At 42.3% G+C, this 23,417-nt stretch overlaps 1 protein-coding gene across 7 annotated transcripts in view; it reads right to left on the bottom strand.

Annotated features, from left to right (window-relative positions):
* TENM4 (teneurin transmembrane protein 4) overlaps positions 1–23,417 on the bottom strand; it is a 610,330-nt gene that overhangs the window by 36,462 nt on the left and 550,451 nt on the right. For all 7 annotated transcript variants that reach the window (XM_075742510.1, XM_075742514.1, XM_075742513.1 and 4 more), the window contains 3 exons: positions 18,630–18,862; positions 9,500–9,654; positions 4,985–5,862 (listed from right to left, as the gene is read on the bottom strand). In XM_075742510.1, the coding sequence (XP_075598625.1) occupies positions 4,985–5,862; positions 9,500–9,654; positions 18,630–18,862 (1,266 nt within the window). The remainder of the gene's footprint in view (positions 1–4,984; positions 5,863–9,499; positions 9,655–18,629; positions 18,863–23,417) is intronic.

Genomic DNA, 23,417 nt, shown 5'->3' with positions numbered 1-23,417 from the left:
GAAACAGCATCCTACGTTACGGGTCAACGCTCCCCTTACTGCCCATCTGAAGATCTGGCTCCATGAGACCCTTCGCCCTCCAGGCAGCCATGAGCGACTTCTTGGTCAGTCCATGAAAAGATTTTGAATTTCTGGGCTTGGCTGCAGTGATGTGTAAGTATTTAATTCTTTATGGGAGGAGGTGACCTTCGAAACTAATTGGGCACACAAAGGACCTAAGTGAAAGAGCCTCATCTGGGCTAAATAATGCATAGAAGGTTTGACTTTGGCTCAGAGGGAAATTGAATTAATGTACAGTGATACCATCTCAATGAGCTAATCAAGATAATTGCCGTATTCTTGATTTAAACAAATACATTAATAAGAATTTCCGGATTCGGAAGTAGACAAACAGCAACTGTTAAAAAACTTTGTAAAGGCTGGTAGCAATTTTTTTCAGGTCAAGTGAAAAAACAGCAATAACAAAGCAGCAAGTAGTCACACAGCATCCTTTGTCTTTGACTTGAGGAGCTGAACAATGAGAAGCCCTTCCCCTGGCAGTTTCCAGATCAACTTCCTTTGCTGCTGATTATCACTGCCACAGGTTCAACGGGAAGGCAAGTCTTTAATCCAGTTGCTGGACAAGCTGAGCTGCATTGCATTAATTGACAGCGAATGTCAAGCCCTCTGCAGAGGCAGAGAAGGTCTATATAATGCTAAAACCCTCAAAGAAGCCCTAGATAGGCCTTTGGGGACAGGCTAATTACTGCAGGGAGCTAGTTTCACTCTCAAAAGAAAGAGAAACTACACACCATTATATACTGAACCTTACTCAGCGCTAAACCCAATAAAGCAGGATTGTTACAGCAGGCTTTGGTGTAGGATGTGTGAACGGAAGAGCTGTAAGTGCTGTGAGCAAGTCTGCCGCCACCTGAGGACAGCCCCTGTCTCCTTCCGCCACAGAAATGAAGGGACGATCTACCAGCCCAGCCTGAAGCCTTGCCGGACCTGGTGGCCTTGGAGGACCTCCTGATGTGCCCAGGAGCTAGACCTGCATCAACGTATCCCATCTCCTTCTCTCCTCTCCAGAGTCACACCAACGTGCCCATATGTCACAGCTCTTTGCAGCCTTGTGATAAAGGCTGAGAAATGCCCTGGTAAGAGCAAGAACTGAAGGACAACCAGAGATGTTGGACATCAACACACGTAGTGTTGCCACTCTTGCAACACCATTACTCTTTCATGTTGGGTGTCTGGTTTATGGTCCTCTGTAGACAGTCAGGTAAAGGTAAATGTTATAAGGCTGTTCTTCATGGGCCCACTGGTGCAGTGTAAACTTGCCAGTTGGATTTACGTTTACTCTTAACTTTTTAAACACTGGTGTCCAGCCTGCCCTAGCTCATAAACAACTATTATGTGCTGTGAGAAACATGAAGCTTTTCCTCAGAGTCAGATTTGATGTCTTTATTTCCTTAGTCATGAGCAAAACAGGAATATGAGCTTCACCTTTTCCCTCAGCCAGAACTGAAAACTGCTCGGAGCACCTTCTAGTCGCTTGTGATTGCACAATTTCTCTAAATCGCATAAGCTTCCTCAGTGTAAATTTCCTGATGTTCTGATACAGAAACCAATAACCTGAAGGAATTGAATGCTGATTTGGTTTGCACCATCCTCTTTGGCTTACTGGGTATCAAAGAACTTAGATTTCATCCTGCCATGCCTGCACTTATCCCTGAAGTTTGTGTTTGACTCATGCAAATCTTCTGTCTGGTGAGAATATATCTTAAGAAAGTTATCCAGAGTCGTGATCTAACATACCAAGAGATGGAGAATATACTGCTTCTCAGGGTTGGTTGCTCTACTGGTTAGGCAATCTCAGCCTTAAAAAATCACACCTTCCTGTCAACTCGAATGTCTCTAGGTTTGCTTTCCAGCCCCTTACCCTTCTCAATCCTTTTTCTGCTAGATTAAGAGTCTCTTTGTAGGTCATAGTTTTGTGCTGACATGCTATGATCTAGACACTTCCCAGTCTTCTTCATGTTAAGATAAATAGATCAAATCTTCTTAGTTCTCCAGCATAAAGCACTGTCTCCCCACGAATGCATTTTTGTAATGTTTTTCTGTACAGCCTTCAATTTTCACTGTCCTTCATAAACTGCAGGCATCAGAACTGACAGTATTAGTCTCATCAATGCTGTACAGGGATAAAATCAGCTTACTACTACCCACTACAAATAGAGTGGGATGAGTAAATGTATTCATTTTGTTTGTCCATCCAAGTGACAAGTTAGACAGATTTGCCATGGAATTATGCTGAGGATCACATGGAATGACTTTGCTCACTACAACCTCTGAGAGTCAATGCTCAGCCTAGTTCTTTAGATGTGGCCTGTTATATGTGTACCCTGGCATTTGGCTGTGTAAGAATGCATTTTGTTTAAACAAAACCTACTTTATCAAGCAATCTAAGTATCTCACCTTTATTTACTGATCTTCTAATATTATTCAAATTTTATATTTTTTTCCTAGATAATGCATGCAAAACCTGGGTAGAATTAATTCTTGCCAACTCAACTGAAACAACCCCATTGGATGATTCTCCATTGTCGATTACCTTTCAAGTGCTATCACAGAGCAAGTTCTTGAGCTATTTGATATGTACTTTTCACAGCCTGGAAGAAGATCAGATGATCTGCTTTCCAAGTCCCTCATGGACAGTTTAGGATAGAATCGGGTAGGGTAGGGTAGGGTAGGGTAGAGTAGAGTAGGATAGGATAGGATAGGACAGGACAGGACAGGTTGAAGAGTGACAGTCTCCGATTCAAGCAAGGAAGATTTAGACTGAGCATATAAAAAGCTTTCTAACAATAAGATAGGTAAATACATTGTGATCACCAGCAATATTTATAACTTAGATGACTTTGATAAGATCCATTTGACTAGACATGTGCAATGTAAACATCTGTACTTGAACTTATCATTCTGGACTACCTCTACAGAGAGAAACTTTCAGAATACAATTCATCTCTTCTCACCCTAAAGCAGATACCGGACATAACTCATAACTCATAACTCACCTTGAAAGTGCCTGTTTCTCTCCATTGCCTATAAAGGGAGGCTGAGGTAACTAATTCAGGTATAGACTTTTACCCTGTAGTTCTATAAAGTTGCATCAGAATCTGTCAGGAACAGTTAAATAGAGATAACTGATCACAGGTTTGGATGAGGTATCTCTGAAGACACATTCCCAATTCTATTTTCAGTGATGCTGTGCTATCATATAGTGCTGACTTGCTCTAGTCAAGATTTCCATAGTCTAACCACTGGAGAATACTGTCTTCCATTTAGCTCTAAAAAGCTTTCTTATGACTCTTCTGAAGTGCATAAAAGGACCAGAATGATGACTTTCACAAATGCTCTGTTTTGTTGGATAGCAAGAAATAATGGATCACTGTTATAAATATATCCACAGAGTAAGTTGGATTTTAGCTTCTGTCTCATTTTATCTCCTTTATATTTTCAGTCACACTTTTAAATAAAAGAATATGTTTGAGGTATAAATCTGACCATTATTAGCTGTAATGTTTAGTTTGCTTCACTGTCCATGGCTACATCTGTTTTCAAGCACAGGAACTATTGGGTTCTTTGCAAAAAGAAAATATCTCCTTGATTTAGCACAATGGTCCTGACAATATAGCGGGCTTCCACTCCTATAGCGAAAAACACCCTATCTTTCCTCCCTAAAGCCTCCCTCAAGCAAATTCAATGTAAGAGATGGAAGGGTATTAACTTTGATTCACTGAGGAATATTGCTGTAGTAATTGCAAGCAGAACATGGATGGAATGCAAATAACCTTTCAAAAGATTCATCACAGAGTTTCTATCAGCTCTTTTCGAGGCAGGAGCAGTAATAGTGAGTATGAAGCAAAGAAATTTGAAACTGGGCCTGGAACACTTTAAAGAAAGAACCAAAGCATGTCTAACACATGAATATGTGGGTTTAGCCAGCTTTCCTTCTCTGAGACCTTTTTTTTTTTTTTCCCCAGTTTTTTTCTTTGTAATCTCGGGAACTGTCTATTCTAGCCAAATTGGACTCTTACAATGGGTCTATTATTATGGTAGCTGAATACTTCCATGTAACCATTCAAACCATATGGGAAATTATGCACTAAAAGGAGCATTTCAGAGAGGCTAGACTTGAAAATAAAAAATAAAACTAAGGAAGAGGGAGGGGAAAGGATTCTCAACAGCAAGATGAATTTGCAGACCATCCTTCTAGATGCCCTTCATTCAGTTATCTGTCTTTTTCCTATTTGATAGCAGAAGCGTGTTGTCTTCATGGTGTTTATAAGCAGGGAATTGCCAACAGTAATAAAAAAAAAAGCACAAATCTTCAAGCCACTGCCATCTCTGGGTTTTTCAATGCATTCTGTCTGCTCAGAAAAAGACTTTGGGGCAGGGATGGTCTTGAACAGTTCTGAGACTATTTTTAAAGCTTAGTGAGGCCAATTGCAACAATAGAAACTGAGCAGTCCATTAATTACAGAATCGTTTTCTGAGCAAGCTGTCATTAGTCATTGCCAGTTGTCCTTCCACATCAGCCATTTCAGACAAGCTCTAAAAAGACTTTGCAGCATAGGAAGTAGGTGAAAAGCTGCGAAAAGGAGGATCTGATGGAACATTCACACTTCCAAGGCTTTCAAAGCCAAGCAAAATTCTCTAACATGCAGCCTAAATCCCCAGTCCTGGCTATAGTTAAGGAGAACCAGGTGTCCAAATTGCTTAGCTGGTTTAGAAAAACTCAGCAGAAACTCTGTCTGACTGTTGACTTGGTAGAGGGAGCTTATTCACTTCTAGTATAAGTGTTTGTGTGAGAGCTAATATTATCTATCCTGGCCATTTTATTTGGATAATAATTCTGTCCAGGGAATTAAATTCTATCAACCTTGCATGGTTCAGAGAATACAGAATGAAGCCAGCAGCACAATATTCATAATATACTTACTCATAAAACGTTGTCCAACCATTTTCATTGCTTTTGGTGGCAAGGAGACCGGAGTTGCCGTGGTACGTCATCATGGCCACTTCATGCCCTTGTGTTGTTACACTCTTGAGTGCACTGTTGGTACCAATTGTCACCCAGTAGACTTGGCCATCGGGCACTACCAGCCAGAGGGGCATGCCCGTGGAATCTCTTCGGATATTCACTAAGTTGCCATTATTGTCAGTGATCAGGGTTATATCTCCATCTCCGGAATAAGTAAAATTGTAAAGATAATCTCCAGTGGTAAGACTCTGAGTATAAAGGTGCTTACCACTGGTGTCAAACAAGTAGAGTTCCTGGTCTATGGGTGAGGATAACTCATATAAGTTTTGTGTGTTGAGGAATGGTTTGTTTTTCCGAATAAAGCGGATTCGGATATTTCCAAGATCAGCGACATACAGCTCCCCATCTGCACACACTGCAAGGGAGGACGGTGCGTTGAGTTTGGCATCCTTGGCATAGCCATCATCCCCTGAGAAGCAGTCACAGTTAGCATCGTTCTTGCAGTCACAGCTGCTTGGTGCACCGGCAACGAGAGAAATCTCTCCATTGGTGGTGACCTGCCTGATGCGGTTGATCTTTTTCTCATCGGTCTCAGCAATATACAGGACCCCGTTATGTGAGACGGCCAGGGCGGTAGCAGACTCCAGGGTGGCGTGGATTGCCACCTTGCTAAGGAGAAAGTGATCCATGCCCGGCACCTGGCAATGCATGGGCCTCCCTGCCACGATGCGCACTTGGTGGTTCTCAGATATCTGTAACACAACGTTATTGTCGAGCACATACAGCGAATTATCCATCGGATTGACCGCCAGGTCCGTGGGCCATTCTAGACGAACCTTAATGGTAAAACAACACAAGGAAATTATTATAGCAAGACCTTTTTTCACTGCATGATTGCTACAGATCAACTGCAATGAGGATGTTTCAACATGGATTAAAGGGAGAAAGGGTAAAAGAAACACAACTAATTATTACCACCTGGTATGGTGGTCATAGAGGACACAACCCTGGTGTGAGCGAGGGGGCTTAGCTCCCTGTCACACGGAGTAGACACACGTGGACACCCACACTTGGCGTTGCAGCAGTGGTGGAAGCAGGGCGATGGGCAGAGGGATCCCTGAGATCCTCAGTTCTTGCTCTGCACCATGGCTTCTCTCTGCCTCCCCACCTTTATGTGAGGTCTCAGGGGCTCTGGGAAGGGCCATCGGCACCCAGAGAACGCAGGACTAAACAAGAAGATCCAAAGATTCAAGTGGGATTTCATCTCTCCAAACCATCCCATGCTCTTTGAATTGATAGAGCCTAGGCCTGATGGTAGCAGAGACCCGGGACTGGGAATTTTGTTGTGTGAAGCACTGTGAAATCAGCCAAACAAAACAACGATCCTTGTACTAAAGGATTTTCCAGACAAGTTGCCCAGCTCCTCTGGGTAAATGACAAGGAGGGATAGACTCAAAACTGGCAGCTGTGTCAGCATGTGTGTGTGTCTAAGTTATAACCACCTATTTTCTGCTTGATGCTGCAAAAATGCAAAACAGCAATTCACAAGAAATTCAGGCAATTTCAATTCATGGAATAAAATACTTGTGTCCACAGCAGTTTTCACAATTTATTTTTTTTAGCATAATGGAAGAATGGGTTCAAGTAATAGTGGCACATCACAGTTCTACGCTGATAATCTGTGTACACAAATAAACTGAAAAAGTGACTGGTAACACCTCAAGTGAGTGATCACTAGAAGATCTCCATTTCTAGCTCTACTTCTGCAATACACTGCCTTTTCAAACGAGTCTCTCTTAGTTACCAAACCAAAGAAACCTTTACCACAGAATTCAGAGTAATTTAATATTTTTTATAAAGAACTGTAAGGTGTGCATTTCTTTTTAAATTTTATTTCAGGTTTATATATTAAAAAAGAAAGGTCAATGTTGTGCTGATAGGAACTAACCAACGCTTAAATGCTTTCCAAAGCATTTAAAACCAAGAACAAGAAGAAACCAGGTAAGAGGAACACAGGAAATTCATATTTTTAAAGCCTGTAGTTGAACATGTCTGCCACAGCCATGCTTTACTTCTGATGCTTCTATTCATGTTTAAATCCCTTTTCAACTTTTTTTTTTTTTTTTTCCTAAGAGCATCAGATGCAAGGTATTTAGTTCATTGTGCTTTCTAATGGCTGGGCTTGTGAAGCTCATTTTCATGGCTAAGCAGTGCGCTGAGCTCTGCCTAGTCTGATTCTCTCTCTGGAAAATTGCCTTCCTTTTCTCAGCTCCTGGCCTATTTTAACCCTTCCTGTAGTAAAACATTATAGCCTGTGGTTTTCTCTTTAATAATGCATGCCTCCATCCCTTCCAGTGGTCTTTAAGCTCCACAGCCTTGAGTTAGCATCATGAACGGAGTTTATTCTGAACTGACAAGGGAATTTTCAATTTCTTAAAAACCATTCCTTGTCAACATTGGCAGCTAAATATTTCATGTCCTCATGTCCCAGGGAGCCTCAGGGACCTGACAGAAAAGACCCTTCTCACCACTGTAAATGATGAAAAGCTACTTCCCAAGCTGGGTTTTCTTTGCCTGGTTTGGGTTGGGTTTATTTTTAAATTAAACTTGTCTTCAGTGCGTCTGTCCAGAACAGGACCGGTTAATCTGTCCATCACAGTACAAGTTAATCTAAGAATGGCGCCTGTCATTTTATGAAAGGAAAGACAGAGTCTTCAGCTGATGCATTTCAGCTCATCTCAGAAGTGTTTAAATATGATGTATTATACCTATATACCTATAAGCTTATACCTATAAGCCACATAAACTGTGACAAAATAATTTTTAAGGCCTGAATCCACAATGGTCTTGTGGTAACTGCCCCTGAAATTCAGATAAAGAAAAAAATGATGGCTGTAAGATGAGAAACATACTACAATATGGCCTTTAACCAGCAAAATTTGCTTCTATAGAAGGCATGAGAGCTTTTAAACTCGTAATTTCAGCTTGTTCACAAATTGCGGACAGTGGGAACCAGTTGCAAAGGAGCAAGAATAATCTTTTCAAATTAGAGGGAAAAACAAGAAGAACAAATTCCATATGGGAGCATGGAAATTATCTAGGTAGTTACAAAAAGGAAACCCTGTTGACATCTATTGTGGCTGAATAACAGTACTTAGCCCTCCAGCTATGATCTATATTTTCATAGGAGAGGGCGACATTCCTGTAGCCAGGCAAACAACAAGTGGCGCAGGGGTTTCAAAGGACACTGTCTCTAAACTGGCACAATTCGACAGGTTGGCCAGTGCGCCATGAAATCGAGTGCTGGGCTGTAACAGATGTCTCTTCTGCGCCACCCAGAAGTAAAGCAATCATCAAACTGAGATTTCTTTTTTTCTCTTTTTTTTTTTCTTTTTTTTTTCTTTTTTTTCTCTCCACCTTTAAGCAGCAGGACTTAAAAGCCCAGCATGATGGTAGCTGCAACCAATTTGCAATCTGATGCAATTCAAGATTCTTGTTTTCCTGCTGTTGCTAATTTTGGCACCACAGCCTCCAATCAGTATTTCCTAGATGTTAATTTGATTCAGGTCTAAAATTGTGCTGGGCCAAATTAGGATGGGGGGGGGAAGCAAACAAAAAAACCCCTATGGCTATCTAAGTTGTTATAACAGAGCATGGCATATAGCCTTACTAAAATGAGTACTGCTGCCTGGTCTTTTTAGTTTAAAGCAACTGGTTTCTTGAGAATTGTGCCTAATGAAACCTGCCTTCCCAGGAATCTGTGTCTCCCAGCTGATCTGGAGCTCTGAAAGAAGTCTCTTCTGTGGCTGGGACAGAAACAGTGTGGCCAGCAGGACCAGGGCAGTGACCGTCCCCCTGTACTGGGCACTGGTGAGGCTGAGGGAACTGGGGTTGTTGAGCCTGGAGAAAAGGAGGCTGAGGGGAGACCTGATGGCTCCCTGAAAGGAGGTTGTAGCCAGGTGGGGGTCGGTCTCTGCTCCCAAGCAAGAAGCGATAGGACAAGAGGAAAGGGCCTCAAGTTGCGCCAGGGGAGGTTTAGATTGGATATTAGGAAATATTTCTTCACTGCAAGGGTTGTCAGGCACTGGGACAGGCTGCCCAGGGAAGTGGTTGAGTTGCCATCCCTGGAGGGATTTAAAAGACATGTAGATGTGGTGCTTAGGGACATGGTTGAATAGTGGACTTGGCAGTGCTAGGTTAATGGCTGAACTTGATGATCTTAAAGGTCTTTTCCAACCAAAATGATTCTATCTTTAAAAACTCTCTCCCCAGAGATCTCTGAGTTAGGTCAGTTCGGTCTTTTCTTCAGTCTTTATTTTTGACCCAGTCATTTTCATACCATAAAATATGTAGAGAAGTAATTCTCCTTGAGCCCTTACTTCTTTGTCAAACCTGAGGAGGCACACAGACATGCAGATAGGGTGAAGTCATAGGCTTCTATTCTGTAGAAATCCAACCAAAACATTGTCTTACCTGAGAAATGTCCATGACAGAGTCACAGCTGAGCGGTCGAGCAGATGTTAAGTCATTGGAACCCAACACAGTTGAAATGATCCCATTTTGGTCAATCCGCCTGATCATAGTGCCATCCACAAAGTAAATCAGCCCAAACTTGTCCACAGTGATGCCTGGGGAGGAAAAAAAGGAAGAGAGTCAGAAGTAACAGCAACCTGACAGTTACGAGATGGATAGAAGACGGTGTCTGGTCTGACGCTCGTGAAAGAGTAAGACCGCTGGTTTGATTGGGAGCAATGTATTTATGGCATCCAAAAGGGATGAGATGAGAGTGGACACGCGAGATCCCTGGTTATGAGGAGCTTTGAACTGGCACCATTCCACGGAAGGCACTTCCAACTGGCACATGATGCAATTTAGAAATCCCTGCTCACTTCTGGAAAAGGGCATGGCATTCTGTGAACCGCTGAAAGGAAAAGGTTTTCTAATAACTACGTGTCTTGCATGCTCAGAAACATGGTGTTCTTGCTCATGGTATGAATATTAAGCCATGTGCATGAAAATGTTACTTTGGTGAATCTTTCAGAAATGGTGATGAAAAAGGCTGTGAAAGATCCATCAGGTCAATCAAATTCCAGATGGATAAAAGTGCAAGGGTTTTTCCTAGGAGAATCCTACTAATCTATAGTAATCTACTAATCTATAGTATTTCATCTGTTTCTAAACTCTGCTTGGTGATTCACTTCATTGTCCAAACCTCCTTCGTAGATGTACTCCTGTCAGTGGATTTGAGGTTTGCTGACAAGTTACAGACTGCCGATTCTCCTTTCCGCACCTGCAGATACGGGCCATTTCACTTCCCCCGAAGCATCATTTCTCAAGTATTTGTTATGTTAGCACAACCTCCTTTAATCCTCTTTATCCCAGGCTAGCTATACTCTGCATCTTCCATCAGAGGTTTTCATAGTGCTTTACACTTAATTATTAGACCTCATAGCAGTCTGCGAGTGTGATCATCCTAATTTTACATATCGGCAAAATAACAGATAAAGCAATTTTCACAAGGTCACAGAGAAAGTCCGTGACTAAGGGAGGAATAAGAAGTTAAGGGCCCCATTCACCTCTCTTTTATGTTAGTATAAATTAAAAATAACTCCACAGATACTAATAGAATCATCCATCTCATCTACCCTACGGTGGCAGAATGCTACTCAGCATAATATTTGAGTGTCTTAAAGACACTAAAAGAATGTAAAGGAACAGTAAAAGAATGTAGAAACCTGTAACACCCTTATCTATGCAAGTGAAAATTCTGTTTGGAATATATGAATACATGAATATTAGGATCTGCCTGTTTGGTTTCTTTCGCTAGCAGGGTAGCAATCACTTGGCAAAAAGCAGACATCTGCATTGTGCATCCAAGCAAGTATCTGGAGCTTTTCCAATCAGTGGAGAGAAATACCTACTTCTGGGGTGCAATTCACGGCACCCTGAAGCAGATATCTGTACGAGATTACATGAATCCTGCTAGAAACACGTTTTCCTCCCCATTGACTATAAAAGGAGACTACAGCAAATATCTCCAAAGGAAACATTTACACTGTAGACAGATTAAATTAGTGAGATGAATCCTCACTATAATGTTTTTTTGGCTGTCATCACGGTGACAGAAATGATGGAAAATCTGTTTCAGATAGAAAGCTTTGAGAACGGTTCGGAGAAGTGATCAGGTCTTGTGTTTCTCCAAAACGCTGTTTTACAGCCAGATCCCCTTGTTCGAAACATTTACCCTCAGTCTTCATCCACTGTGAGCTATGCTGTGAAGCACAGATGCAGCAGTTCACAGATCAAAAATGTGAGATTTTCATATAGCAGGGACTAATCCCCTGATTGCTCTGGCAATTAAAATCACGGCCTTTGGCCAGCACTGTAACTATTGCATGGGCTGAAAGCCATGGAGGTGGATGACACGTGGGAAAACATATATTTGGTCACACAGAAATCCACAGAAGATAATCTACCTTGCAAGTAATGGCAGGAAAAGTTCAGGACTAAGACATTGCTTGAGACAAAGAACAAACTTCTCCGCTGAGCTGAGGTAAAGGAAGGGATTCAGACAGGGTTGCAAAACTGTTGATTCAAAGTCAGTTAGGAGTCAGGGAACTGATGTTTCAGTTGAATGGGAGCTGTGTATTTTTGCCAGGAGGTAAAACCAGCATTTTCCTTAGTTCTTCGCAGCATCTCCCTGTCTGAAGGGCATCATTTTGACCTGGATTGGGTATTTGACCATCAGAGCAGTAAGGTTTCAGAATAGCCTCTAGGGCAGTGAGGAAAAAAATTACTTGCTGCTTTTATGATGAAGTTCATTAATTTTGGAGGGGATTATATGACAGGATTGCTGAGATAATGGATGGAAGGACTAAATGACCCAAAAGATTGCTTCTAGTCCTACATTCCAATACCTGTGTTTAATTCATGCCAAGACAGGACTGATCTTTGCAGGACCATGAAACAAGAACCTTGAAGAGGAGCGGAAGGTACCTGTTGCACATCTAAATTCAACGGGAGAAGCCACAGCAGTGGTGGCCATTTATTCTCACTATACAACATGAACACATCAGTTGTATCTTAGCACTTTGTCAAAAGCTACGGAGGGATCTGGCGGTATAAGCATCAATATCTCACTGGCATCCATGGCTCTCTGGAAGTTGTCTTCACCTGCCATGAGATCTGTCAGCATCGTGCCCCAGTTGGTGCCCTGCTCAATGAGTCATCCAGGATACTGGCACATGTCACCTGTCACTGGCGTCTGCTGTTGAAGGTTACTGCTCCTCTAATTATTTTGCCCGCCAAATGGCAAGTTCTTCAATGTTTGTTGGTGTTTGCTTGACAACCAGGAGTACAATTGAGCTCTTTATGTAATATGGTAGATGTGCTTTTTTTCAGAAGAGGCATAATAGAAGGTTTAGTTGATCTTAATTGGCTTTTGTCAAACACAAGAGGCTCTTACCCATTCCTAGGTTCATGACGAGTATTTTCCAGGGCATCTGTCCATTAGTTTGTGTGACAGGCCAAAAGCCAGTGAAGGGTGGCAGGCTGGATAATGTGATTTTAAATGAGGCAGAATTTTCTCTCTTAGCTAGTTCCATATGTATTGGATTGGATTTATCAGCAGTGTATGCTGACAGTTGCTCACAGTGTTCAATGCTGAGGTCTGATGGCTGGTCTGATTAACCAGTTACAGTAATAATAACCTGTACGTACTTTGGCTCTGAAGCCAGCTCTGATCAGTCGATAGAGCACAACTTTATTTTGCATTCCAGCTTAGACAAAGAGCTTGCACACCCGAGTAAGTTAAAGTGGGATATCAAAGTTTACCACTTATCATCCTGCTCCAGGGCAATGGCATGTGCATATGTTCTTATCACAGAGCACTTCTCTGCTTATCCCTCTTTCACAGAGGCTAAGCAATCTCAATTGCCTTGAATTTCCTAGGATGTTCTGCAGGGTAACAGAATTTTCAGTCTGTCAAAGCCCTAAATTCCCATTTGCACATGCCAAAGCCGTAAATTCCCATTTGCCCATGCCCCTCACACAGAAACTGCTCCAATTCCGTCCTGCCTTTAGCTCATTGTCTTGGAATCAAATCTAATTACGAAAAGGAGCCCTGCTCTTCTCTCACAAAGCGTCTTTGGATGGATGACTTCTGCAGAAAGGGAAAGAAGTATCTCACGGTTTCTTTGCAGCAGATTGTAGAGGTTAGATTGGACCTTTCTGTGTTTCCTTTCTGATAGTGGCACAGGTCCAGTGCTGGGAGCTGGCTCCTGCAAATGGGCACAGAAATGGGTAATTCACATGTTACGCATGTAAAGCCGAAGGCCTCAGCTTGCTTTGGCAGAAGGCTCCACTCATGTTTCCATAGGAACATAAGGGAATTAAAGATTTTCAGCATACAGCTCGAAGTTCAATCTCACAGTTATGGAGAGAAAACATCTGCTGCCGCTACCCAGGTAGCATTGCAGATCCAAACTTTAAGCTCCGAGATATGAAATCCACACGTTACGAAATCATGCTGGCTCCTCTTGGATAGTCAGAGATCCCATAAGAAACAAGGGCTCGTAGCACCGTGTGCGTCACACTAGTGAGTTGTGCTGATAGAAAGTTGTGACGCGATGACATTTGCTTGAAATGTCAGGACCTTGTAGCCTGAGGAGGTGACAGCACAATGTTACGCTGCAAATAGCTACTGGGACGTGGTGGGTTTGTTCTAGAAGACGAGCCGCTAAAAGTGATTGCATTGCATTGCACATGTAGCTCTACTTAGGAAAAAAAAAAGGGGAAAAAACCCTTTTAAGTAAAAAAGTAGGTGCTAAAGGAATCCAAATTTGGAGCTCTCTTGTCTGGCTGGATGCTGAATGACTGAGTGATAAAATGGCAGATGAAAATCAATGTCAATAAGTACAGAGGAATTCACAGGGGAAGGAGTAAGCCTAACTACCCATATGCAATGACAAGCTGTAAAATAGCTCACAGGAGAAAAGATTTTGGAATTCCTGTGAAAAGTTTTCTGCAAAGATCAGCTTTGTGCTCTGCAGTGGTCAAGGAGGGAGCTAGAAAACAGAAATGGACTAGGAAAAGCACAGAGAGAACAGAAAACAGTGTTCCGGCCTCAAAAAGACCACGCTTTTTCATGATATGGCTAAATAAATTGTGGAAATTATTAGCACAGGATGTCTGGAAGAACAAAACTAGGTGTTCAGGGAGGTTTCTAGATCAATTGATGGTGGCATCTAAGCACAGGTCCAGGTGTAACCTCTTCAGAAAGTGCCCCGAATGTCGATGACTTGAATCTGGAGTGTTAGCAGGGAAAGACTGCTCTGTCGTTGCCCCTTTCCCTACGTGTCTTTTCTGGCCACAGTAAGGGACAAGATATTTTGTTCAGTCAGCCTCTGGTCTTCCCTGAAATGGCCCTTACATTATTATTTGACAATAAAAATGTTAACAGATTGTGGAAGGTTGCATTTCTTCTTCTGTCAAACTCATGAATACTTAGTGAACAACTGAGATTTTGTTTACACATTCAGCAGGACACAGTGAAGGAAGCAATCTGTCCCCAAATTAATTACTTCATTTTGCATAGTTTTTGTGGTGCTAAATGAATGAGATGCCCCCTCCCCTCCATGTCCCTTCTGAAACCTTCTTCCTATTGTGTCAGACTTGTCACTGCAATCTCTTTTAATTGCAGGCTCCTTGGTAATTTCTCTGCCACAACATTTTCCCGAGGAGAACCACTGGTGAGTACTCAGATGAAAACAAATGCTCTGACAAGCTGGAGTTTTAATTTTTCTTTAGATTGCTTGTAGAAGAGGATCATTATTAGCAGATGATAATTAGAGAGTGGTAACACTTTAATTTGCAAGGATATATTGAAATTCATTAGCATCTGAAAGCTTTGCTGTGCTTTGTGGCAAATGAATTGGAAGTATCAGACTGGTTCCTAATAGCTGTGATAAATACCCTGACCAAACAACTGCCACCACTATTGCAACTGTTGATCTACCTGTCCTCTATTTGTACAGACTACCTTTATCAGAGAAGGCAAAGACAGGGGAAGGGTCAAATTCCTGGGGTGGGTTTTATCCCTCCTAATGTCTTGTCTAAGCTGATCATCTAAAAGGAGTTCTCTCTCCTTCAATGGAGAGAGACAAGAACTTCTATCCAGAAGGTACTTCAGAGAAATGTATTGATAGGACAAAGGATAATGGTTTTGAACTGAAAGAGGGTAGATTTAGATTGGATATAAGGAAGAAATTTTTTTTGTGACAAGGGTGGTGAGACACTGGAACAAGTTGCCCAGAGAAGTTGCGGATGTCCCATTACTGGAAGTGTTCAAGGCCAGGTTGGATGGGACTTTGGGCAACCTAGTCTAGTAAAGATATCCCTGCTCATGGCAGGGGGGTTGGACTAGATAATCTTTGAAGTTCACTTCCAACCCAAATCTTCCTATGATTCTATGATTCTATGAAATCATCCACTCTGAACTCATGGGAGGTGAGGTGGGAACTGGAAGAAGTAATCAAAACTGTGGGGAAAAGGCTGCTGCTCATAAAGTGGAGAAAGTGAATGGTGTTAGCTGGGGTGGGGACCTCATTCTTCAGGCTATCATCTCCAGGAGGAGATCAGCACTCTCAGAACCAGATAATGGTTCATCCTACCTTGGACACATGCACTGGCATGGAACGAATGACCTTCAGGGTACCAGTTTCTTTCCATTGAGAAGAAAGCCAAAAAGTCTGCTTAGACCAGATCCTTGACTGGTCCAAGAAGCTAAAGGTAGATGCAAAAATACGTGTTGACACCTCATGACCGATTCTCCAGTCTTTATGAATTGCCATTTTTCATCTAGCAGGGGTGTATTCCCTGTGTATTTTCCAGCAAGCTGCAAATATCAACTAATTAAAACATCATGAAAGTGGAGACAAGACCTTGCTTCCTTACAATTTTTGAACAAGTGCTGAGTTGTCCTTAAAATACACAAATCCTACTTTGCATGAAGCAATTATCTTCAGTCAAAAAAAAAAAAAAAAAAAAAAGCTTTAGGCTTAAAAAGTAGACTCCCATGAAGAGTGGTGATTCTTGAAGAACTGAACTTTCCAAGTTCTTCCCTGGCTAGCTGATTTCTCTATAGCTATAGAATCGATTTCTAATTTCCTCTGACCCTTCACTTATGAGTGTTTATTCCCCTGCCAAGACAAGGAAGCAGAGGGTTCTGTTTCCTGCAACCTGAGGACTACTGGTTACCTGTACAACAAATCATTTTTATTTTGAACTATTATGAAATACAATCACATGAAGGAAGAGCATTTGCTGGATTTTTCTGCTAGGATGAACTGCTGTGAAGGTATAAACAATGCTGACATTACATTGTCGGTGTGAGTTTTCACTGTTAATCATTTATTGAGGTGAATGGGAAGTGAGTCACACCTACCAAAGACATTGTCTCAGCAGACTTTGCAAACTCAGGCTAGAACCAGATCAGGGAACACCATTTAGGAACTTTCCATTGGCAGTGTGGGCTTTCTGGATTATTATTTTCTTGTTGCCATTTTGCTTCGTGTCATTTCCTCTTTCACCCTCAATTTACTTCTATTTTGTGAAATTTCAGAGCTGTAAGGAATGAATGCATGCATTTTGCCGTTATATGATTGAGGTGGAAGAACGGCCTCCCGAGAGCTTGAATTGCCAAGAAGAAGGATTTCAGTGCTGAAAGCTTTGAACTCCAGAGCTCTTTTTCCCATAGCAAACAGAAACATAAGTCATCTAAACCTTGCAACATCCACCCATGTAGGGAAATGAATAATATTCCTCTCATCTTGTACAAGGGAGAATGGAAGTCCAACAAAAGTTGTGGGTTGTGGGGTTTTTTTTTTGCACTGGTTGAACATCAAAGTGGTGCAGAAAATTGGATTACAGATTTCTGGATTCCCTGATCTCATGACTCATCTGCTGGACTGCCTGAATCTCTCTGCCCAAGTCACTTAATTTTCTTTTCCTTCAGCCCTCTCATTTCAGTGAGATAATTTCTACACTGCAACCTGACCACAGGTAGCCGTTCCCTTTCTATATCTATGCCTCTGGCAATACTTTATCCCGATATACTGGTCACCTCACGGGTCTCTGGAGTGCTTGGAAACCATGCTGGGCCCTTTGAATATTACAAGGGTAGCAGTTTGGCTTGCAGTGCTTTTTGGCAAAAAACAGGTCTCCCAAGGTATATTTTTCTGCATCCTGCCAGGAAACAGCTAGCTGGCATGTAAAAAAAAAAAAATAAATCACAAGAGCTGACACAAAAGGTCACTAAATCAGTTTGGGTTTCTTGGATCCAGTAACAATAATGTCATCTCTATGTCGAGAAAATAACTTCCTGAGAAGTCTAGCCAAGAAGAGAAACAACAGCTCAGCTGTCTTCATCTTGCCTACTCTTTGTGAAATAACATGTTAAAGGATCCCCAGGTTTTGCTGAGAGGTGGCTTTACAAAGAAGTTGAGATAGGCTTGGAAATTGCTGTGGTGAGTAAGGGGAGAGCTACCACTCCCAAATGCAAGGAAAAAGGAAACCTGCAGCACAGTGATGGTGAAGCCAAGAACCTATAAATAACTCCTCGCAATCCTAACAGCTGGGCAAGAAGACATACAACAGGCAAAAATGCCACATTTCTAAAAGCATTCCTGCATGGGCGTCCTTCTCGCCCCTCTTCACAAACACTGCAGAAAGTGCGTATACCAACAGGATCTTCCACCTCATCTCTATATCCTCCATGTGTTTTTTTCCGAGGAGCTGTGGACAGCTGGGAGGAGCGACATCCTCCATATGCAGAGCTTCTTACCTTGAGACTGCCAGACTGAAGTCTTGGCTACACACAGGACTGCATATGTTTGGCTAAACCTGTTTTGAACAATTTAGTTCACAGTCATGCAGGCTGTGTGATGCTTTTATTCTGATTTGACTGTGCTTTTATCACATTTAAGTAAGCTAATCAGGAACCAGGTGAAATCACGCTGAATTAGATCATTCCCATATCGAAATTAGTATCCCCCCCCCCATAGGATTTAAGCTGGACGCCATGATATATAACGTCAATGTATAAACCTCAATTTACGTATCTCTGAGCTGTATGCTGGTCTTGTTGTTATTTTATATATATAGCAATGCTTAAAGAGCTTTTAAATTTTTTTTTAATGCCAAGAAAGCCTCAGTGAACTGAACACAAATGAACCCAGTCCAGATTGGGAAGGACCAAACACTGTTATTTGGTAAGGAGGAGTAGTAGCTAAGTGCGTACAAAATTGACAGGTGGATTTATTCTATTGCCCTTTGGACATGTGCCCATCACTACACCCCTCTGGTGCGGCACTCCTCCCAGCCACCTTGATAAGAAGAACCAGGACTGGCTGAGGGTGAGACATACCCACTTATTTCCAGAGGCAAGCCCTTAGGATGTGTTTGTGGGTTGACTGGGGAAAGCTTGCAAAATCCGAGGGCATTTTCTGAATTGGAAAGGAGAGCAGTGTCCAGCATGACTAAACAAGCCCCTTTCAAAAAAAACCAAACCCCTTTAAAAAAGTCTGTGGAGAAGAAGCAGTCTCACCCCTGGGATTTGTAAGGGTAGCATCAGTGCCTTTGCCTCCATCTCCGCAGCGGGTATCATCGAACGGGAGGCACTGATCCCCAGTTCCAGCCAAGACCTCTGAATTCTTCACAATGTCTTTCACTGATGTGGTTGACTTGATTTTATAGATACGTCGGCTGTTGGTGTCGGAGAGGTAGATGGAGCCGGTGATTGGATCTGTGGTCAAGTAATACTTATGAGCTGGGCTGTGGCTGAAAAACAAGGGTATGAAGTTATTATTTTTTGGATGATTTGTTTCCTTCAGTCAACAGGCAATGCAAGCACTTTAGAGAATAAAAATGCGCAAGGCAGACAGACTGGGAAAGTGAAGCAGTGCTGTATTTGACAATGTTAGTACAGGGTGTGTTACAGCACGGGATGCTGAGCTACATCTGTTACCAGTCGCTGTGCTGGGGGTGCTCTCTGGCATGGAGGGCAGCTACAAAAGGAAAAGACTCACTGGCCTGAGCCAAAATCATGCCAGGAACTACTATAGGTTGAGTCCCAGTGCCTGAGTTTGCTTAATTAATATAAACATTGTCCTGAAACTGGTGTTAGTGCAGTGCCAGAAAGTGAAGGGAAAGCACAGTACACTAGGGGCAGAAAACAAAAAAAAACACCCTAAAAAAATAAATAAATCTGCCCTCCCAAGAAAGACCCCAATACAAAAAGCCAAAAGCAGACTCCCAAGCATAAAGCACTTGAAGATACACTCTTCAAGATCACTGTGTCAAGGCTTATCTGGTGCTCATGCTGACTCCAGCAAAGACTCTAGAGTCCTGTCCTGCCCTCGTGGAGATTAGGGGAAGTCCTGCCACTGAATTCAGCTGGACCTCAGGAAGAGAGAAACACAATGGTCCTTGGAGTGCCGCATTTTGCCCTAAGTAAAGCACGAACTAGGAGGAGGGCTGAGGAACCTAAACATCAGTCCCCTGTTAAATACCATTCACTCACTGCTTCCTTGCAAACAAGAAAGGCTGGCTGAGAAAGCAGGGTGAGTGGACAGAAAGATAATGTTTTTACCTCCACGAGTACAACACTAAATAAGCCCAAGACTGGAGAAATGAATAAACCAGCATCCACTTTCTGGAAAGCATTCAATGGGACTGGCCAGAAAAAACAACCAGATGAGTTTAGACACAATTTAAAAAAATTGTCTTTCAAGGATTCTATCTATAGTTTAAGATAGATTCTAAACTTATTAACTTCTTCTATTAGAATTAAGTGTTTACTACCAGTGTGTATTGAGCTGCATCTCTTCTAAGCCTGAAACCAACAGATTAACCTTGTAGCATCTGCTGCCTGAACACAGGTCTCCTTCCTTCTAAAAAAGGCGAAGCAGTAATCAGAACAAGTACAAAAAAGTCTCTACTTTTCTCCAGAACACCTTCAAGCTGTACAAACTCATCAGGTCCCAAGAATTCATAATAAATGGATAGGCCAGAGCTCACAATTTTGCACTTAGTGGCATTGTTCTAGGAGAAGCTGGTTAGAAACCTGAGTGTCGATCACAGTTGACTCTATCCCTCATGATAAGAAATTTCCTCTCTCCTTCAACCTTTAGGTTAGGAAAATTAACCCCTCTTCAGACACATAAAACCTACCAAATTATTCTCTGTTTTAAAAAGCCGTAAGTTGGTTCTTTATTCAAATTACTTAATACTTTTTGGGAAAAAAAAAGCACCTTTCTGATTTATTCTGGAATATCCCTTGTGATTTATCCTATTAAAGTCTGAACAGATTTAATCTCCACAAATGACACTGATTCTTGCTAAAGAAAATGCTCTGACCTTCAAGACAGCTCCAGCCTGACAGTTCAGTCTCCATCTGTATTCCTTTCCAATGACAGCAGGCTGGTAGGGTATTATTTCATTTACCTGCATGTCACTCACACTAAGCAAGTGGCTTCAACCCTGGTGGAAGAAGTTCCCTGTGGGAATCCATCATCCATTTTGATCAGGGCCTTGCATTTTCCTCTGACTGTCCTAACAAAGCCCAGCTGAATGTCAGTCAGCTTTTGAGCTGTTCATAATCTTTGTTTTGCACGAGAGGTGGACAAGAGGAGGACATTTTTACTGGCACTTTGCAATTCTTTAGCATCTCTGCCTGGAAAGCACAGATAGCTTTCACCAAGTCTTACAGCAGGCCGTTTGCAGACGGGCAAAGGAAAATGACTTTCCCAAAGGTGGAGAAAAATGGTGGCAGAACTGGAAGTTCCTGCTCCCCTATCCCAGCACTATCATTGTAATTTGTTTTTGGATTTCACAGCCTCACTCTGGTGGATTTTATTGTTGATTACAACCTCCTGTGGAAGAGAGAGATCTTAAAACTATTTTCCAATCCCAGCTCCTGTGTAGAATGGACACTGAAACAAATGCTGGTTACTTCTAACCACAGAGCAATGAACCAAGTAAAAGCAAAACATTCAAGCAGCAGAAAAGCCGAATGGTACTTCCCACCTAAATTTACCAAGTAAAAAATTGTCATATTAAGGTAATACTTTGAGTAGCTGCTGGTAACCCAAGTTCAGTTTCATTAATGAGGTCCTGAATATGGATGCTGCAAAAAAGTTGAGGTGAGTTCAAAGTTGAAACTCATTAAAAAATTAGCTCTGACTGATTAAACTTTTAATCCTCTGCATAGCTGGATGCCACAGAAGCGCACACACACCTTTACTAGCAAATGTGCTTTGGAAGAGGTAGAGGTAGAAACTTACGTTGGTTAAACTACCCCTGGGACAGTAATAATCTTGGGTTACCTGGGTCTGGGTTTCACCTGGTGAGCTGAAACTCCCGAGACATACAACTGCCTTTCTGAATCTAATGTTATTAATGGTATGGGCACCCCCAACACAAACTACATCTTTTCTGCTGCGTGGCTCTGTGTGAGCGATATGAAGTGCTGGTTCATTTTTATCGGCTAGACTTCTTATTTTTGCAAGCATGGCTCATCGTGGTCTCCTACAGCCCGTTCCATGCATAGGGCTTTTGTGAGTGGAAAGCCCCTTGGAGTGGCTTAGGCAGTGGAGTACTTAACCTGGGATGCTTTGGAGCAGGGAAGGTAAAATACAAACTGTTCAAAATGGTCAAGCCAGAATTTACCCCCCTGGCCTCTGCTGCCATATGGGGAAGACGTCACGCTCTGCGTGAATGTTGCACAAATTGCATAGCATTATACACTGGCGCTTGTTTTTAACGCTTTGAGATCCTGCAGGATTACAGATGCTAAATAAACATATGTCAGTAATGTAAAAGTTCCCAAACTGCTTCCCTTCGTCTGTGATAATGCATGAGCACTGGAGCCGGGAACACCGAGGCTTTGCTTTTTATTTAAAGCGACAATCAATAGGCAAATCCAACTGGTAAATTGGACTGAACTGAACAACAACTGAAATAAATCTGCTTTGGACAAAGCAGAGAAGATTATTTTTTTTTTTATTTCATCCTCTCTCATTGCTCAGTTAGATAACGGACCAAAAGAAAAGACAGGACTTTTTACTACTCAGAAGACTTAATCAGTTACAGTATTTGTAGTCTTAGAATATTTATCCCCCATATTGACACTGCAACCACTAGAAAAGGACTGTGGATGAAGAGCTGATTTCTCATTCAGATTGTTCCTTTAGTTATTAAGTTTTTTTAGAAGAAACCCTGGGCATTGCATTGATATTTTAAGCCCCTGAAGCAACAAACCAAAGTTGCAGGGATGGGGTGGGCTGATCCCTAGCCAAGCACAGACACTTTAGTGGGCATTGGTGGAGGTGATGGTGTAGTCACTAGGAATGAGGATGGTTTCACAAGCAGAAGTTCTGCAGACCAAAGGGAAATACTTCCTCGTATGCTTGTGATACAGTGATGAACTGGGAAAGCACAAGAAAATCTTCCAAGTCCACCGTGACCCCAGTTGTTTGGGGTTGCATATAGGCTGTCCCATACATCTGCCTGGTCCCTTTCCTATTTTCATTCTCATTATTTGGACAGGATAGTGCCAGCACCCTTTGGGGAGCTCTGCAGATATATTAAGTGATTCAAACTCCATTTTAAAGTGCTTATGCTTTACGTGACTCCTTACACACAGGAAGGAAAGTGATAAAAAGTTGGGTGAATAGGCAGACAGATGGCATTCACGTGGATTGCGCCTGTAGCACTATAACAGAGGTACAGACTTTAAGCAAAGGTTGAGATTGTCCCCTTGGGCCCAGAACCCCCGTTTTGGAGGAATCTGAGGAAGGAACCTCCTCCTCCAGAGTGGGAAGCCAGTCCCTAAGGAATAACGATGAGGAAATGGAGATGGTCCTTGGTTTCAGCAGGTTACCTATAACGCGTTAGCACAGCAGAGTGCACCTTGTCATCGGCTTCTGTTCAAAGGCAGGGGATTCATCTCACCAAGCTTTAGACGGTTACATCTGAACCGCCTGCCTTAACTCCCTTTATAGGCAGTGGAGAGAAATAGCATCTTTTGGGGTGTGATTTGCCTGACTTATTTTCAATGTTTATCTTACAAGACGAACTGCATCCTAGTTTCACAAATGCAAGGGCATCTACCACCCCCTCTAAAGGACAACTGCTGCTGATGGTAACGGTACGGCTCTGGCTCCCACTGTGATCAACAGACAGGAGCAGTCGCAACACCAAAGTTACTTACCCATAACAGATCTGAATAAACCCCTGGGGCTTCTTTGGATCTGATGTCTCCGTTTAAGGACATGAAACCACCTCCGTAAAACTTTCTATGCTAGCTGCCCTCTTCCCCTCTCAGCCTTGCTGG

This window comes from Balearica regulorum, chromosome 1, assembly GCF_011004875.1.
Source record: "Balearica regulorum gibbericeps isolate bBalReg1 chromosome 1, bBalReg1.pri, whole genome shotgun sequence".
NCBI lineage: Eukaryota > Metazoa > Chordata > Aves > Gruiformes > Gruidae > Balearica > Balearica regulorum.
This window is presented reverse-complemented; position numbering and strand designations above follow the sequence as displayed.